This window comes from Varanus komodoensis, unplaced genomic scaffold, assembly GCF_004798865.1.
Source record: "Varanus komodoensis strain SLA01 unplaced genomic scaffold, ASM479886v1 scaffold3, whole genome shotgun sequence".
Taxonomy (NCBI): Eukaryota; Metazoa; Chordata; class Lepidosauria; order Squamata; family Varanidae; genus Varanus; species Varanus komodoensis.
In genome coordinates, this window is record NW_025335761.1 from 17,999,708 (window position 1) to 18,016,720 (window position 17,013).

Here is a 17,013-nt window from a genome sequence, read left to right on the forward strand (position 1 = left end):
TAACATTCCTGTGAATTAGGCCAGTGCCAAGAAGCACTGCCACAAGAGGAAGGAAAGTGATGATTTTCATCACACCTGCTTTGCCCCTTCTGTTTGCAGCTTATCAGCCAGGAACCAAACCAGGGGATCTATTATGAATATTATCTGCCATTCCAAAGGCCAGGCTCAAGCTACAACTGGGGTTATGGCTCCTGGGGTGAATGCAGCGCTGAGTGTGGTGGGGGTAAGTAACCTGCACGGAATGCCAGTTCATGTATTTGCTGCTGCTATTAATATGTTTAATGCTTTAAAATCATTTGAACAGATTGCCCTGCTCAGGGGTATTCTAGGCAGAAATCAACTGCTTCAAAACAGCTTCAGGGCACGGAGAACCTGCACAGCTGCACCACGGCTTGGCTGGGGAGGAGAGCTGCTGCAGTACTTCTGGTTATGCTGTCTTGTCCCATGGCTGTGCTCACCTGTTGCAAAGACTAAAGAGTGGCATCAGGCATGACCGTAGGGCCACTTGGGTTGTTGTTTGCCATTTCCAGTTGCATCTCTTGCTGGTTGCCACTGGTGGTCGATTACTTCATGCAATTTTGTAATGTCTGCATGTATGGAGGTTTTGCGCTTCTCTGCATGAGGGGTTTAACATACTGCTTTACTGAGACTTCCCCTTCCATTTTCATTGTGGGAGGGAAAGCATGTTGTTTCCCACAGGGTTCCCCCCCCCCCCGGGATGTGTATTTCTCTGCCTTTCTATATACCGGCAGTCCCAGTTACGAATGTCTGAGTTACAAGCAACCCATACTTACAAACAGTGCCATAACGCTTATTAATTTTAAAAAGCTACTGCAGAAAATTGTCAATAACATAGAGAGGAAGTGAAAGGGGAGAGAGGGAGGCCTTCAAAGCATGCCTTCCTGCCCCATCCAAGGAGAGGAAAATCTGCTTGCTGCAAAGGAGATTTCGAGGCTTTTGTCCCAGCTTAAAATTCAGTACCAGCCTTTCCTTGCTCTAAGAATCTCATGAAAATGGATAGAATGGGAGAGGCCTGGAGGATGAAGTTGTTGTGAAAAGGCCCCACAAACATCCTTGAGAGATTACAAGTGCACGATAAATGTCTCATCTATAAATGTCCCTTTATTCCGATGGATCTGCCTCAAATTCCTTTTGGCTACTTTGTTCCATGGCCTTTACCAGATGCCTGTACTTCACACATTTGTTCCCTACAGGATCATCTTCATTTTGTTACTCAGTCTTGGACCCAAAAGGTATCCAGAGGTAGGACTTACTAGCCCATTATCCTACAGAGTAACCCAAATGATCCAACCCACAGCTTGTCCACCAACCAACATGAATGAATAAATGACAGTATAATGTTGATGCTTGGAAATTATAAAGACCAAGTGAGGTCTGCACAATTTCAGATGTTGCAAGAGCTTCTAACTGGCCAAGTTCTATAGAATAACATCAGTGGCCCTCTAAACAAACCAATACATTCTTAATGTAAGAAAAAAACCTGTTCTAGAAGCTTGCATAGACACTGGTGGTTCTTTAAAAGTTTGCTGGCAGTCTATGAAGAAACCATAATCAATTCTGTGATAAAAGGATGGCTTATAGAATGAAACTGCTGTTGGCTGTACTGGGAGGTACAGTTCTGTAATAGGGATGTGGACAAATTTGCATTTATTCAGGACCTAAAATCTGTCCATATGCTTTTCCTTCCCAAAAGTAAAGCCGACCAAGAGCATTGGCTACTCTATGAGAGGCAGGTATGTTGTATATCACATGATATATTCAGAAAGGTAGGAATTAAAACAATTATTTCTTTCCATTAATGAGTTGCTTGCACTAAATGATTTTTTCTTAGTGAGATGCAGTAGTAAGGGCACAATCCTATGCAAACTGAGACAGGTCAAGGGCCTATAAGTCCCAGCATGTGCCTGTCTGCATTGTCCCAGTGGCAGGTCTTTTTTCTGTCTAAAGTTGCATGGGATTATACCCTACGCCTCTTACTCTGTTTCTGGGTCACCATCTTTTGTGGGGGGCTGTGCCTTTTACAGAACACACAAAAGGGTTTCAGCTTTCATCTGACTCTAATTCTTGGACACTGTGCAGATGATGGAATGATCGGTGGTTCTAGGAGATGCAATTCCATTGCATTTTAATTGTTGCTATGGATGAGTGCCGTTTGGTAACATCCTGGATTTATTTCTCCTGTAGGTTATCAGTCACGTCTGGTCTTTTGTACCATCGACAATGAGGAATATCCAGATTATATGTGCAGAGATAAACCACAGCCAGAAAATAACCGAACCTGCAGCCTTCAGTCATGCCCCCAGACCAAACGGTGAGGCTTGATTTGATTCCCCTTGCTGATCTCTGCAGTACAATGGATTTAATTACCTGCTTTTACTTGCCAGTATCTCCTTTTAGCCATTAATGTTCCCATAAGTTATGCATGTGAGGAGAACCTATGGTTCCAAATACATACTACATTATAGCTGATGTTCTTAGTATATCTGAGCATACTAGGAAGAAAGGACAGGATAGGACAGGATTCTCTGGTAGAAGAACTGCTGTTGGCTAAGTGGGGGTCATACTGGAGAGCAGCCAGTGTGGTGAATACCAGTGGTAAGTGCCTCCATACAGAACCAATTTTGATTTCATCCATAAAGGTGCTATTATTTGCACATGGCATGTTTCACAGATATAGAACTTCCTGTGCTCAGGCATTGGAATGCTTCTGGAACTGAAGTAACTAGATTTGTGTTCATGGTATAGATTTGCAAGTCACCCTTCAGATCCTTGTATGACATCTGTCACATCCAGACCTGGACCATGGAGCCCATGCAGTGTTAACTTCCAGTGGGCCACTCTCTGTGACAAGACTGAGCAATAAAACCTGCATCGCCATATGCCTAGTGCAAGTCAGATACAAAGGCCAAAGTGTGAGAGCATCTTCAGTTGTTGCTGCTGCTGTTAAATGCAACTGTGGGAAGGGGCAGTCTGGACAGGAGTCATGGTATGTGGTCAGAGGGAGTTTCCACAGACATGGTTGCCTCCAACTCAATTTCACATACACACCAAACTGGAGGTTGTTAGTTGTAGACAAAGAAATATTTAGACACAATTTTAAAAATGGTATGCCAGAGATGGGTTACGTGGGGCCCTCCAGATATTGTTGAACAGCAGCTCCCATCAGACCTTTCTTGCATGACCAATGGCACAGGATGATAGGACTTACAGTCCAATATCACCTGGAAGGCCACATATTCCCCATCCATACTGCATGTTTTGTACTCCATGGCTAATAGCATTTCCAGAGGGTGAGTTTCCTTGAGGAAATTGGTGGAGGGAAAAGGGGTCAGCCGCCATTCTGTCCCCTTGACGTCTCAAATCAAAACTGTACCACATGGCAGCTCTTTGCAGGGGAGAGATGCTGCTGCTGCTGTTTTTTTAAAGGCATCAGAGCTGCATCAACGCTTCGCCAAATTCACGTGTATTTTGGTTGTAGACTACAGTTTCTGCAATCCTATTGTAGCAAGACACCCCAGATGTCTTATATTCATTATAGGCTTTAAAATCTTTGTTCTATGTATAAAGGCTATCTTACCTCTATCTGGCGGAAGCATGGAGCCACAACAGAGCATGGAACTTGCAAACAAAGAGGTAACAAGGAGAAAGTATCTGTAGAGGTCCTATTCCACGCTTCTTTTCCTTTTCCCCACCTACAGCAATGGTCTTCAAGCTTCTTAATCTTTTTGTTCCTTTTTACTGTGGAGTCTCATTGTAGCTCACTGTAAATTGCACATCTACCCCCAGAATACTTCTGGGGGTCCTGTCTGCAGGAATAATTTGCTAATGATGGACAAGCGGTCTTTGAAGGAAATCATCTCCTATTCTTTGTGTATTCATCAAGGACCTTTGGAGGACCACAAGCATTCTTTGGCGCATTCACTGAAAGCCGCTGCCTTGGATTGTTTAGTGAATCTTGAAGGCTTTTCTTTTGGGTGATGGGGATCTCAACTGCTACTTTGACTTTTCTTCCTAAATGGTGGTGGAAGGTGGCAGGTGCTGGGAAAGTGGAGGCTTGCTTAGACAGTAGTTCTTTTTATTAAGGACTTTGCCTTTTGATTTGGCCACTGCATGGAGCAGGGAGAGAGAAGAAGATATTTGGTTATTTCTATTTCCATTCCAAAAGTATAACCTAATCGCCAACACACTGTGGCATAATGACTGTTTAGCAGGTTCAGTTCATTGGCTGAGAAAACTACAAAATACACATAGATGGAATTGATGGATTTTAATTATCTCTTTTCTTTCCTTGGTGCTTCTGCTGTGAATGCTGGTTTTCATCTTTCTGTGTTATATCCTCAGGCTATATCAGAGTACAAATACAGTGGTACCTCGGCTTACAAACGCCTCAGTTCACGACCAAATTGGGTTGCGAACAGAAATTGTGGCAAAATTTTGCATCAGGTCATGAACTCCACATTGGGTGATGATCACAATCACGCCCGTCTTCCCTGCACAGGTGCAATCACGGTTGTGCTCAGGAGGGAGAGATGGCCATAATCATGCTTTGGTGTGGGGTGAGGAGATGGCCACAATTGCAGTCGCACTCGTGCAGGGAAGACAGGCGCGATTGTGGTCATGCTCATGGGGGGAGGCAAGATGGTAATGATCGTGCTCGGGGGCGGGAGATGGCTGCGATAGCACCTGCCTTCCCTGCATGAGCACGCCTGTGATCGCATCTGTCTTCCCTGCACAATCGTGCTTGGGGGGCAGAGGGGAGATGGTTGGTCTTCCAGGGAAGACCGATGCGATCATGTTCGTGCTCCGGGGGGGGAGGTGCCCATGATTGCGCCCGTCTTCCCTGCACGAGCACGATCGTGGCCATCTCCCTCCCCCCCACCAGCATGATCGCTTTCACCAATTATCATTTGGACTCTCCCTCCAAACAATAACCTCCCCCCACACCTAGGTTAGTGTTCTTTACTGTACTGTACAGTACTTCATTATTTTGTTCTCTTTTGTCACTTTGTTCTTCTTTGTCACTTTGTTTCAAATTTTTGTGGTTAAAAAATTGGTTACAGAATGTATTAACCTTATTTACATCCAACCTTATGGGGAAATTTGACTTGGGCCACAACCAGAGTCCTGGAACAAATTCAGTTTGTGAGCCAAGGTACCACTGTAGGTGCCTATAGGTGTCTGAATACGAAAGATCCTCCAAGAGCCATACCAACATTTCCTAGTATATAACTGATAGAGAATTCCCTGTTGCAGGATGTAGTGATGGGCCCTAGCTTAGATGCCTTTTGAAAGGGATTAGGTAAATGAATGCTGGGAAGGTCTAGCACAGGCTGTTAGCCAAGATGGTTAGATGGTGCCTCCAGATTCATAGACAGTGCCATACATGCCACTGAATACGAGCTGACGGGGAGCAATCATAGAGCAAAGCTATTTTCTTCAAGCTCAGCTTACGGGCTTCTTAGTGGTATCTGATTAGTCATTGTGAGAGACGAGATCTTGGACTAGATGGACGTTTGTCTGATCTATTGGGACAGTTCAGTGCTGCAGAGGACAGCATTAAGAGGAACTCTGGCTTTCCAATGGAGCACTTGGAAAAAACATTCCAGTACCTTTTTTGAGGGTCCCTTATGATTCAGACCAAAAAGCTATTCTGAGCAAGAGACATCAGTGTTGCTATGGTGCTGTGTGGTGTTGCAGTGGTCAAACTTGAAGTAAACCTCCATGAAGGCATTTTGTAAAATCATTTAGACATATTTATTTATTTATTTATTTATTTATTTATTTATTGAAAGCTTTTCTGTACCATCCTTCACTGAGTCCCAGGATGATAATACATTAAAAGCACAGCATCAAACATCAATTAACAACAAATAAAAAACATCTTTAAATAACCTCAGAACTTAAAATATCAAGAAAATAAAAAGGGGGTTGGCCTGGCACCGAAATGAGTAAAGTGTTGGCACCAGGCGCACTCTCTGGGGAGCATGTTCCATAACTGAGGTGCCACCTCAGAGAAGGCCCTTCTCCAGGTAACCACTCTCTTGATCTCCTTCAAAGAGGGCTCCCAAAGAAGGACCTCTGACTCAGATCTTAGGGATCAGGCAGGTATATATGGAAGGAGGCACTCCTTCAAATATCCAGGTCCTAAGCCTGTAGTAAGTCATCATCAACACCTTAAATTGGGCCCAGACTTCAATTGGAAGCCAGTACAGATGGTAAAGGTCTGTAATTATACCGTATGTTCATATCTGCTGGTCCCTGCTAGCATCCTGGCTATTCTATTCTGAACCAACTGAAGTATATGGACCATCTTCAAGGACAGCCCCACATAGAGGATGTTACATTAGTCCAATCCAGAGGTTACCAGAGCATGGGTCACCCTCGCTAGGCTCTGCTCATCCAAGTAAGGGCGTAGTTGATGAATCATCCAGATCTGGAGGAAAGCGCTCCTCATCACAGCAGTCACTCTGGATTGAGGAGCACTCCCAAACTACACGCCCTGTGCCTTAGGGGGAGGGCAACCCCATTCAGAACAGAGCAAAGATCGCTTACTTGGAGAGCTGGGCCACCTACCAACAGGACCTCCGCCTTGTCTGGATTAAGTCTCAATTTATTGGCCCTCATCCAGCCCATCACACAAGCCAGATACTGGTTAAGGACAGCCACTTCCATAACCTTCAATGGTGATTCTGTAAGGTGGAGAAAAAGCTCCCAAAAATAGATTCCTAACAAACTAAGTAAGCGAAGAAATGTACACCATTGCCCAAAGATGTACATTTTGGACTCTTTTAAAAGAAATTTTAGGTAGGTTACAAATAACCGTTACCATCTATACTTTTGGCTTGTGCTGAAAATCTTGCAGGAGTTAGAAAGGAGAATTGATGTCTTTTCTAAGGTACCTATTTATTATTGATCAGGGAATATGTTTTTTGAGGGGCTAACCAGACATAATCAAAGACTTTGTTTTTGATTATGTTTGTTTGCACTTTGTGTTGGATGATCTAGTCAGATTAGGGATTCTGTTGGTTTACAACCCACCCTTCTGCTCAGCAGACTCCCTGCCTGATTTGATGGAGGTAGTCTCAGATCTGGTGTTGGAAGCTCCCAGGATGTTTGTTCTGGGGGACCTCAACCTCCATGCTGAGACTGCTTTTTCTGGGGCAGCTCAGGACTTCATGGCTGCCAAGATAACCATGGGGCTGTCTCAGCATGTGACTGGCCCAATACATGAAAAAGGTCACATTCTTGGCCTGTTTTCAACTGGACAAGAAGAGAGGGTAATCTGGAAGTAAAGGAATTAAGAGCAATCCCTTTGTCATGGTCAGATCACTTCCAGATTTAGACTTTCAGCTTCTTTCTCCCTCCATAAGGATGGGGGACCTGTTAAAATGGTTTGCCCTCAGAGCCAGATGGATCCTGATGGATTCCTGAGGGCTCTGGGGGAATTTCTGGCTGAGTGGCTGGTGCGCCTGTTGAAACCCAGGTTACTCTTTATTTTATTTATTTAAATGTTTGTATGCCGTCCATTACTGTCATCTCTGAATGGCTTACAACATTATTTCAAACTATAATAAAATAAGATAAATTAACTATTTCACACGGAGTATCATTTAAAATAAATTAAATTATTGTATGTTAAAATATTGGCCAAATAAAAAGGTCTGGACCTGGCGCCGAAAAACATAAAATGACGGCACCAGGCAGACCTCTCTAGGGTGCACATTCCATAGTCGGGGCGCCACCGCAGAGAAGGCCCTCCTCCGAGTACTCTGTCTCCTGACCTCTTTCAAAGAGGGTTTTTGGAGGAGGGCCTCTGCTGCCAATCTTAGGGGGCAGGAGGGCATGTAGGGAAAAGGCGTTCCTTTAGGTATCCTGGTCCCAAGCCATTTTCCATTCTGTGGAATAAGGAAGTGACCTGGGCAAACAACAGGATTGCACCTAAATACCCTCTCCCTGCTTGCAGAGCTTGTGCAGTGCCTTGGTATACTCCTGATCTGAGAGCAATGATGCAAGCTGGAAGGTGGCTAGAGTGCGGGTGAACGACAATCTGCACTGAATTTGACCGAACACAAGTAGTTCATATCAAGCCTACTTTGTGGTGGAGAAGGTGGCAAAGAAGAAATTCTTCTCCACCAACAGCGTATCTTCACAGTGTCATCCAGTGGAGATATTCTGGGTGGTTCATGGCCTGCTGCAATTTGGGCCCAAGTTAGATCTGTCACACCCTGTGACAAATTTGCAAAACAATTCGAAGGTAAAATTGCTTAGATCTACCACAGATTGGACTCCACAGTGGATGTTAGTCCTGTAGGGAGGGGTCTATTGTGCCATTTTATCTAATGAGTTTCAATTGTTGTGGCCTGAGGATATGGAGAGTTCTTCCCTCCACCTGCATACCCAACCTTGCCCTTCCTGGCTGCATACTAAAGCCACAAAAGAGATGCATTCCTGGGTCCAGGAGGTTATCAATGCCTCACTGAGAGAAGGTCTGGTCCCTTCTCCTTTGAAGGAGGTGGTGATAAGGCATCTTTTGAAGAAGGTGAGCCTGGAGGTCACCAGTTATAGACTGGTGGCTAACATCCCTTTTCTGGGCAAGGTGTTCTTTTAATTTTCTTGTTAAGCCATCTTGAGATTTCTTAAATATAACATGGTATAGATGGTACTTCCTGGCTGCAACATGGGGGAGGGCCATAATCAGGAGAGGGTCATTCTTTAGAACCCAGCGAAAGATGGTAGAGAAAGGCAGTGCTTTGCTTTGCAGAATGCAAGCATTCAAGACAAAGATAATGCATTTTTAAATATTGAGAAATAAAAATCAGGAGAGGTCAAGAACCAAGAGAAGTGTTCATGGGCATATTCATGCTCATGGGCACCGTTGGAGATCCCAGTTCTCTATATATGGCAGTGGTGACAGCAGCTCCTACTCCTTGCTACTGTTGTGACTCATTTCTTTGGAAGGTGGGTGTGCAAAGAGGCAGCAGCAAAGAGTGGAAAGGACCAGAAGAACCAGATGACTGTTCTTGGAGGGACCCCCTGGGGGTGGGTCTGTGTGGGTGCCCACCTATGGCAGCCCTTGTTTCTGGGCCTATGAGCAAGCCTCTGCTTCTGCTCCGAAGGGCTCCAGCTGTGAGACAAATTTGAAGTTTTTCAGAGGTTATCCTTCCTGAAACTACCTTTCTTGCAGTGCTGAAAAGAACTACATGTGAACAGAAATTAGAAAAAAGGGCTTTACATATCATCACATCCTGGCAGGGTGGGTTTATTTCAATGCAATGAAATTGGCCACAGCAACATGATGATGTCATGTGTGGATATTCATTTGCTAGAGGGTAGCATCAGACAAACATTCCTCCTGGGATCAAGGACTGAGATATTTTTCAGCCTCTATTACTGCTTTGCAGTGCTTTTGCTTGTCTGATCATGACAGAGGAGTTGGCTAGATTGGCCTCCTGCCAACAGAGTTATTTTTAGCAAAGGACTTCCTCTGAGAAGCTGTCTTCCAGTCTCAAGGGCATTCTCACACAGCATCCCGTTGGGTCTTCTTCCATGCTGAGATGGTTAAGTCTGTTTGTTCAATTTCTGTGGAAACTGCTGCTCGAATGAGTGAATGGTCTGTTTAGCTCAGGCAAAATTCCCATCCGGAATCTTGATTAAAAGCACAATCTTTCCTTTTGAATACTGAGCTCACTGCTGTCATCTGGGCTTTGAGGAGATAAGGCTGGGTGGCCCTACACCTGACAGTTATTTATTCATTCATTTATTTATTTCTGGTAGAGGGAGGTTAAACGGGCTTTACTGTCAGTGCATAAGGAGAGAAAACCATGTTATTTCAGAATTCCAGCTAGAGCACATTTTGTTAGAGTTATCATGTCAAAACCTCACTATTCACTGAAAGATGTGTGATCATTCTCCTGAGCCTTGAAATACTATGGGCTGAATCTGTTCAGAGATGCAGTGGAGGAGGCAATGCTGAATCTTTTCTTTTTGGAACATATCTTGATTTTTTAAACTAATTTGTCCCTACATATTAGAAAAAAACTATTGGGACTCTATATTTCCACTCAGGAAAGCTGTTTATTATCTGCCTAATATAGGGAGGTCACCTAATAAAGTTTTTAATAATTCAGAATTTGGATACTTTTGTTTAATTTTTGGCACAGCATACATGACCATTGTGTTATCGAGGCCAATTAGATTTAAAAACCATGACATTATGCTCTTTCTCTGAGAAGACTTCCTCAGTGCCTAAAAGCTTCCACCACTGAGGCATCTTTTAGTAATTCAGTCTCTTTTATTCATTTCATCCCATTCCTTCCTGTAATGTCATCCTGAATTGGCAGTCACACAAGTGTAAATACCTTTACAGCATTTCCATTGTCACTCAAATCACTGTTTTCCATTCACTTGTTTTAATCAACTTTGATAATTCAATGCTAGTTCCTGTATTCCATAGCATCTATCAGATAAGTAAGATTTGGGTGACAGAAGGCTTACCCACAAGTTCTTATTAATTAATATACTAAAGAGAAAGCCAGCTGTGCCCTAACTGTTCATTCCTGTGGACTTTCTGGCTGCTGGTTTTGGCTTCTTTGAGAAATGTCATCTTTGTACTTACAGCTGGAAAACTGGGAACTGGGGAGCTTGCTCAGCTACCTGTGGAGGAGGCACACAGACCCGATCCGTGTATTGTGTCTCCTCCAATGGACACAGTTCTCAGGAGGCCGTGGATGATGCTGAGTGTGCATCCTTAAGAGAAAAGCCACGGAGCACACAGCCTTGCAACATGCGACAGTGCGCAATGTGGACCACGGGGCCTTGGTCTGAGGTGGGTTTTAATATAGCTTCTGGGTACATTTGTAGGTAGTACAGCCCCAGCTACCTCGGGCTTGAAGAGAAGAAAACAGAGCACACGTTCACTTACTCCTCCCATTTCATTTATGTTTGTTTGTCACATGTCTACACAGTGTTTTCTTCCAAGGAGCCCAAGGCAGTGTAAATGATTTGCTCTCCCTGTGAAGTAGGTAAGACTGAGAGCAAGTGCCTGGTGCAAAGTCACCTGGTTCCCTTCATAGCCAAGCAGGAACTTGAACGGGGTCTCCCCAGTCCCAGTCCACCACCCTTACCAATACCATATTCTGACTCTCACATTTGAGTTTTGCACACAGGAGTCCCCACTCATTTTGTACTCCAGTGTCCCTGTCTCAATTGACCAGGCTCCCCTTTTTGCACATCCTGAAGGGCATATCCACATTAATCATTCCATGTCACCAATGACTAGAGTGGACTTTCATTTCTGTGTTTTGTACATCACTGCAGTCGGCACCCCTTCCATCGACTCAGGAGGGCTTTCCTGTGCTGGAGAATGTTCATCCTTTTAGTTCTGAATGTTCATCCTGTTAGCCTGTTAGTTCACTCACTGTCACCACAGGTCCTGGCACTATAAGTCGTGTGGAAGGAAAGGCCTCATGAGGAGAGCTGCAGGGAAGGAATCTCCAATGAGGAGGAGCACCAATGAGGGCTTTACTGAGTTTCCAGCGGGGTTGATTTCTTCATAAGCCAAAGGGACAGGATTCACAGAAGGAAAACAGGTTAAGCATACAGATGAAAAGAAACAAATATGCTGCCATTCTAGCTACACTATTAAGAAGGTGATTTAAAGGACGGTGCAATTATATGACTAGAAAAGCTTCGATCAGGTCGTCTAGTCCCCCCCCCCGCAAACCTTTTCTCTGTGTGTATTTCTATCCCTCAGCAATCAACAATATTTTTCCAAGTGCCAGTCATGCTCTCTCCCCTCCCTTCCTCCTGTATTTCCTCTTCAGAGGCAGCTTCTTGTGTCCAGCTGTCAGGTATGCTGGATCGCTTTGTTTAAAGGCTCCCTGCACAACATCCGTGCTACAGAATTGTTTGGAAGTGGTAAAGATGAATTTCAAAATGTACCGTGATGCACGTCCATGTATGTGTACCAGAACATACGTACATACAATAACATCTATAAATATATCTTAGAAATAGCTTATCAAGCAATGTACCACAAGGCTCAATCATTCTTCTGACACAGAGGAAACAAAACCCTATAGCATAGTCCCTAGCCTTCTCAAATGCTGAAGTGCTCTTTCTGGTTCCTTACCTTAAAACCTGAAATGTCTTCAACTAAGCCGTGGAGTATGCAAAACAAATAAATTCAAAAGATGGAGAGATGTGCTTTTGCCCATGGCCAGGCCTTTTTGTTGTCGTTTTATTTTGTTTACAGTGTTCAGCTAGCTGTGGCAAAGGTATTCAGACCCGGACTGTAAGTTGCAGTGCAGCACTGGGCTCTCAGACTCTAGATGTTGCCTGTTTGACAGAACCAAAACCTCCCCATACCCAGCCCTGCACTGGGGAGAATTGTATACAGGAGATTGGGTGGCACATTGGTGATTGGGGATTGGTGAGTATTGTGCATATCTGGAAGTGCTCTGTTTCCCAGTTTATCTTCCACTTGGTCCTTTGTTCTCTGTCCTCTTCCTGCTTCTTCAGATTCTTAGCAAAACTGTTTGCACCAACAACCCCTGGGTTGATCGAAACAAGTGAGAAAGAAGTCATCCCAAGGACAGACAATAGGGTGAGGCAGTGTCATGGGACCAACATTGATTTTTAATCAGTAGGCCTGTTGGACCATGCATACCCGTGGAAAGCAATGGTGATGATGACATCTGTTCATGTTACCACTTTCTCTGGAAAGTGCAAAGAGGTTATAGCTGGAGCTCACTGACAACAGTCAGCAACAGAATTTTCTGTTTGTCTGGGGCCTATTTAGCAGTCCTACTCATTGGCCCTCTCCAAATGTCACAAGATCCTAGTTTTTTCCTTTAACTGTGGGTTGCTGGGAACAAATGAGTGTGCTAGTCCATGCTGTCTCAAAACTCCAGCTGCAAGTTGGAATGGTTAAACAGTCCTCTCTGCGTTGTTTAGCACAACATGCAAGCCAAAAACTCTGACTTACTAGGGGAGAGATAAATCAGAGTTGGATCCCAGAATTAAACCTGCTGTGGGTTCCAAAGCAAACCAGAGGTGGTTGTACCATGTGATCTAGTCCATTGGCCTGAAAAGAGGAATAAGAAAAAGCAGGAATTTTCAGATAATGAACAAACATCAAAACTCATGGTTTTATTTTCGTAGAATTGTAGGGTTGTATCCCTTTATTAAGGGACTGCAGGTGGCACAGTGGTTTAAACTGCTGTGCTGCTGGGCTGGTTGATCGAAATGTTGCCAGTTTGAATCTGCACAACAGGGTGAGTGCCTGTTGCTCCATCCCAGCTCCTGCCAACCTTGCAGTTCGAAAGCATGCAAATGCAAGTAGATAAAAAGGTACCACTTCGGTGGGCAGGTAACAGCGTTCCGTGCACCTCGGTGTTTAGTCATGCCGGCCACATGACCACGGAGACTGTCTGCAGACAAACACTGGCTCCCTCGGCTAGGAAATGGAGATGAGCACTGCCCCCTAGAGTCAGGCATGACTGGACTTAACGTCAAGGGGAAATCTTTACCTTTACCTTATCTCTTTATTAACCTGGCTTGTACCTTGCCTTCAAGTGCTCAAAGAGCTGTGACTCAGGTGTCCGAACTCGCCAGGTCATCTGTGCTGATGGCAATTCCAAATTCTACAACCATGAGATGTGCCAGGCCATCCAGTCACAGATACCAACTATGCTCGGAAGCTGTAACACCCAGCCCTGTCATCTACCACAGCGTAAGTGAAAACTGGTGGAAGCCCAGATTCCTCCGTGACTCTTTGTTTCTTTTAAATATATAGTTCTGAGTGTCCATTTCAGGATCACATTAATTATGGTGTAGACTCAATCAGCCTGATCTTCAAAATGTCTCACAAACTCGTTACACTGTGCTACCAAGGGTTCTCTTGCCCAGATCACTACAGGCCATGCACCACTCAGAAAAGCTTCACTAAGAAGATGCAATGGTTGTGGAAAAGAACTCCCTTTTTTGCCACTGTCGCCACCAGATAATGGCCACATGAATAGAGGCACTCCCATCATCCATTAGATTACCCAATGACTTCCCACAGGCACATGATAAAATACGAGCATAAAATAGAGAGCCCGAGCCCGGAGTGCAACAGCTAACTTAGGAGCAGGTGATGCCTGCATCTGTTCCTCTGACCAAGCTGCTGCTTTGAACTGAACAGCTGTGAAGTGCCTCCTCTGTGTGTGTCTGTCCTTACTCAAGCATGCCTGCAAGGCTCCAGAGGCCAAAGGTGGAAAACTCTTCTCTGCCAACAGCATTCTGGTTGCCTCCCGGCGTTCCCCAGGGATGCCACATGCTCACATCTCTGCCAGGAGCAGCCTGTAAATACCTGGAATGGCAGGGAGAAGGAGTCCACCAGGTATCTCAGCCGCTAAACAGACGGTTCCTCCATGAGTGCAGGCTTCCGCACTGTGCTGCTGCTAGAGATTGGGCCCCACCTGCCCAGTGCTGGAGGCACTGCGATGCTGTTAGGGATGAAACAGGAGACTTTTCAGGCTTCCACAGAGGTCACTAAACAAGGGCAAACTAGTAATTCAGCGCCATCACTGCTTTTGCTTTCTCAATTTTTCATATTCATCCATAGGAATACAGGACACTGCCTTATACCAGGTCAGACTTTTTGTCCATCTAGACCAGTTATTGTCTGCTTCAACAGGCAGCAACTTTCTGGTTTCTCAAACAAAGAAGGGCTTTCTTTGTCACTGGCTATATGATTGTATGTAAATGGGTATGCCCAAGCAACCCAGAGTTCAATTTCATAGTTAAACTATAATGTGAGGTTTGCATATAACAGTTCAAGAACAACCCAGAATTCAAGGACAGTCCATTCTCAACCCACATGCTAGGTTGTTGTTACTTGCAAACCAGGCTGATATATATTTAGAGCTCAGGTTATTGCTAGAGCATCCCTGCCAATACATACATGCCACAAACAAAGGTGCTCTAAAGAAGCACATACACGCATTGATTGTACTGTTTCTTTAGTGAGTAAAATTAAAGTTCCATATAAAGGGATACAGAACATTGTTTCAGTGGGTTTATTTCACTGCACTAAAATTTGCTGATAAGACTGTCATAGAACCTTAACAACAGAGACTTTTCTGCATACTGTGCTCAGGGTAAAGTGTAGCAGCAGCAATTTTTGCCATGGTTCTTCATGCCAGTTATTTCTTCCAGGCAGCCACTTTTTGCTGCCAAGCAAGGCGAGGAAAGAGCCTGGGATGCCAGTAGGAATCCATGTCGGTCCATGGTCAGGCCTCCTCTCCTCCCCACTTCCCTTGCACATCCTCCCTTTCCCTCTGTGATGCCCAGTTGTGATTTGGGCAGGGAGGAAGCCAGAGAGTTCTTTTCATACAGGCTGTGAGAGAGTGGGGGTCAATCTTTGGAGTTCCACCTAGAAATAATCCTGTGGCCTCCTGAGATCATCTGGATGATGAAGTTGATTACTTTTTTCTTCTCTATTTCTGTCTTGATGCTTTTTGCTCATTAGTGGGAAATAGTAACATTTCACACCTCGTGTCCTGGATGTGAAAGCTTGCGCAGGTTACTTTCTGCAGTAATGTCATACCAGAGTCCTATTTTTACATGATTTGAAGTGCCATTTTCCCCCTTCTGATGTGTCCTTGAATTGATTTCCATGGGAACAGGAATAGTTTTGGCACAGAGAATAATTTAGAACTTTTTTTCCATATTCTCCCACTCCCTTTGCTGAAGTCAATGCTATATATATAAATTCTTAGGTATTCTCAGTTATTTGGCCCCAGTTATTTCTGTTCTAACCTAGAAGTACTGATCCCATTGCAGAAGTTCCCAGTATGCAAGATGCCACGGGCTATGACATTAATCGCCAGTCCTTATTAACCCGTTACAACCCTGAACATGGCACCACAGGTTTGAACTTCTTTACTTCATTACTTTTTTCCGCCAACTTTTATGTTGCTTTATGTTGCTCTCCATAGAATTTGGAAGTTTTCCACTACTGGCTTATAAAAAAAAAAGTACAGTTAGTTGGAAGACCTTTATGGGGAAATTATTGTGATTTGGGAGCAAATGTCTCAGTCTTTGTATCTCTAATTGTAGTAGGGGTGGCTTTTTATTTGCATAGATGTCAGCATATGTTATGTTTAACCCTTTCTTTCCTGTTCGGAGAACTCCAGCCCTACAGCTACACATGATTTGGTTCGGGTAAGCAGGAACACACTGGGGTAAGGGAAGGCTGCATCCTGTTTGTAGCATAATATAGAAACAGAGGTGGTGCACACAAGCAGCGGAGGGACAAGTCAAGTAGTCATGCCATAAGATGTGATGTTTTCAGTTTCTAGAAGTGAAAGAATAATCCAAGCTGGTTCTACTACTCATCATCGGCTCCAGCCCAAGGAAGATCATAGTTCCAATTTCCTACCACTCCGATGGGAGTCTAATTCGCATTCCTCAGCTTCTCACCATTTCAGCTCCCATCACAATGTTGGAACCAAGGTTCAGGACTGCAGCCAGAGTCCTCATGGTTGCTGTTCAGATGGTCACACTGCAGCAGCTGGTCCTTTTGGGCAAGGCTGCCCACTTGAGTCTTGCCATCAGAGCAGGTACAGCAAGCTGGTTAAATTACTTGTTTGCCAGAAAAGCTGATTGGCTGGGTTGATTTGAAGAGTTACCCATGGATCGATCTGCATGGTTGTTTCTGATGTAGGCATGGGTGCTGCCCTGATGGAATATCACCTTCTCAGGGGCCAAATAAAGAAGGCTGTGCGCTGTACTACAGTGATTCTCATGTGAACAGAAATGAACCTGCTGGCGCCTCTCCAACAGTAAGGGTAGGAATCATTCAAGCCAGAAATTCTACATGAAATAATTTGGCAGTAATTGCTAAACATTAACATTGAATCAGCAGTGTTTTGGATCTTGCCATGGGTATTCAGTTAAACTTAGGGGACTGGATTCCACTTTAGTCATACTCTGGGTAGACCCATT

At 44.4% G+C, this 17,013-nt stretch overlaps 1 protein-coding gene across 5 annotated transcripts in view; it reads left to right on the forward strand.

Annotated features, from left to right (window-relative positions):
* The window catches only part of PAPLN (papilin, proteoglycan like sulfated glycoprotein), a 65,990-nt gene that overhangs the window by 36,427 nt on the left and 12,550 nt on the right, over positions 1–17,013 (forward strand). For 4 of the 5 annotated variants that reach the window (XM_044436576.1, XM_044436580.1, XM_044436577.1 and 1 more), the window contains 9 exons: positions 100–223; positions 2,206–2,332; positions 3,589–3,654; positions 10,639–10,846; positions 12,275–12,451; positions 13,597–13,753; positions 15,850–15,936; positions 16,361–16,628; positions 16,733–16,856. In XM_044436576.1, the coding sequence (XP_044292511.1) occupies positions 100–223; positions 2,206–2,332; positions 3,589–3,654; positions 10,639–10,846; positions 12,275–12,451; positions 13,597–13,753; positions 15,850–15,936; positions 16,361–16,628; positions 16,733–16,856 (1,338 nt within the window). The remainder of the gene's footprint in view (positions 1–99; positions 224–2,205; positions 2,333–3,588; positions 3,655–10,638; positions 10,847–12,274; positions 12,452–13,596; positions 13,754–15,849; positions 15,937–16,360; positions 16,629–16,732; positions 16,857–17,013) is intronic. The other variant, XM_044436579.1, reaches the window with a different exon arrangement.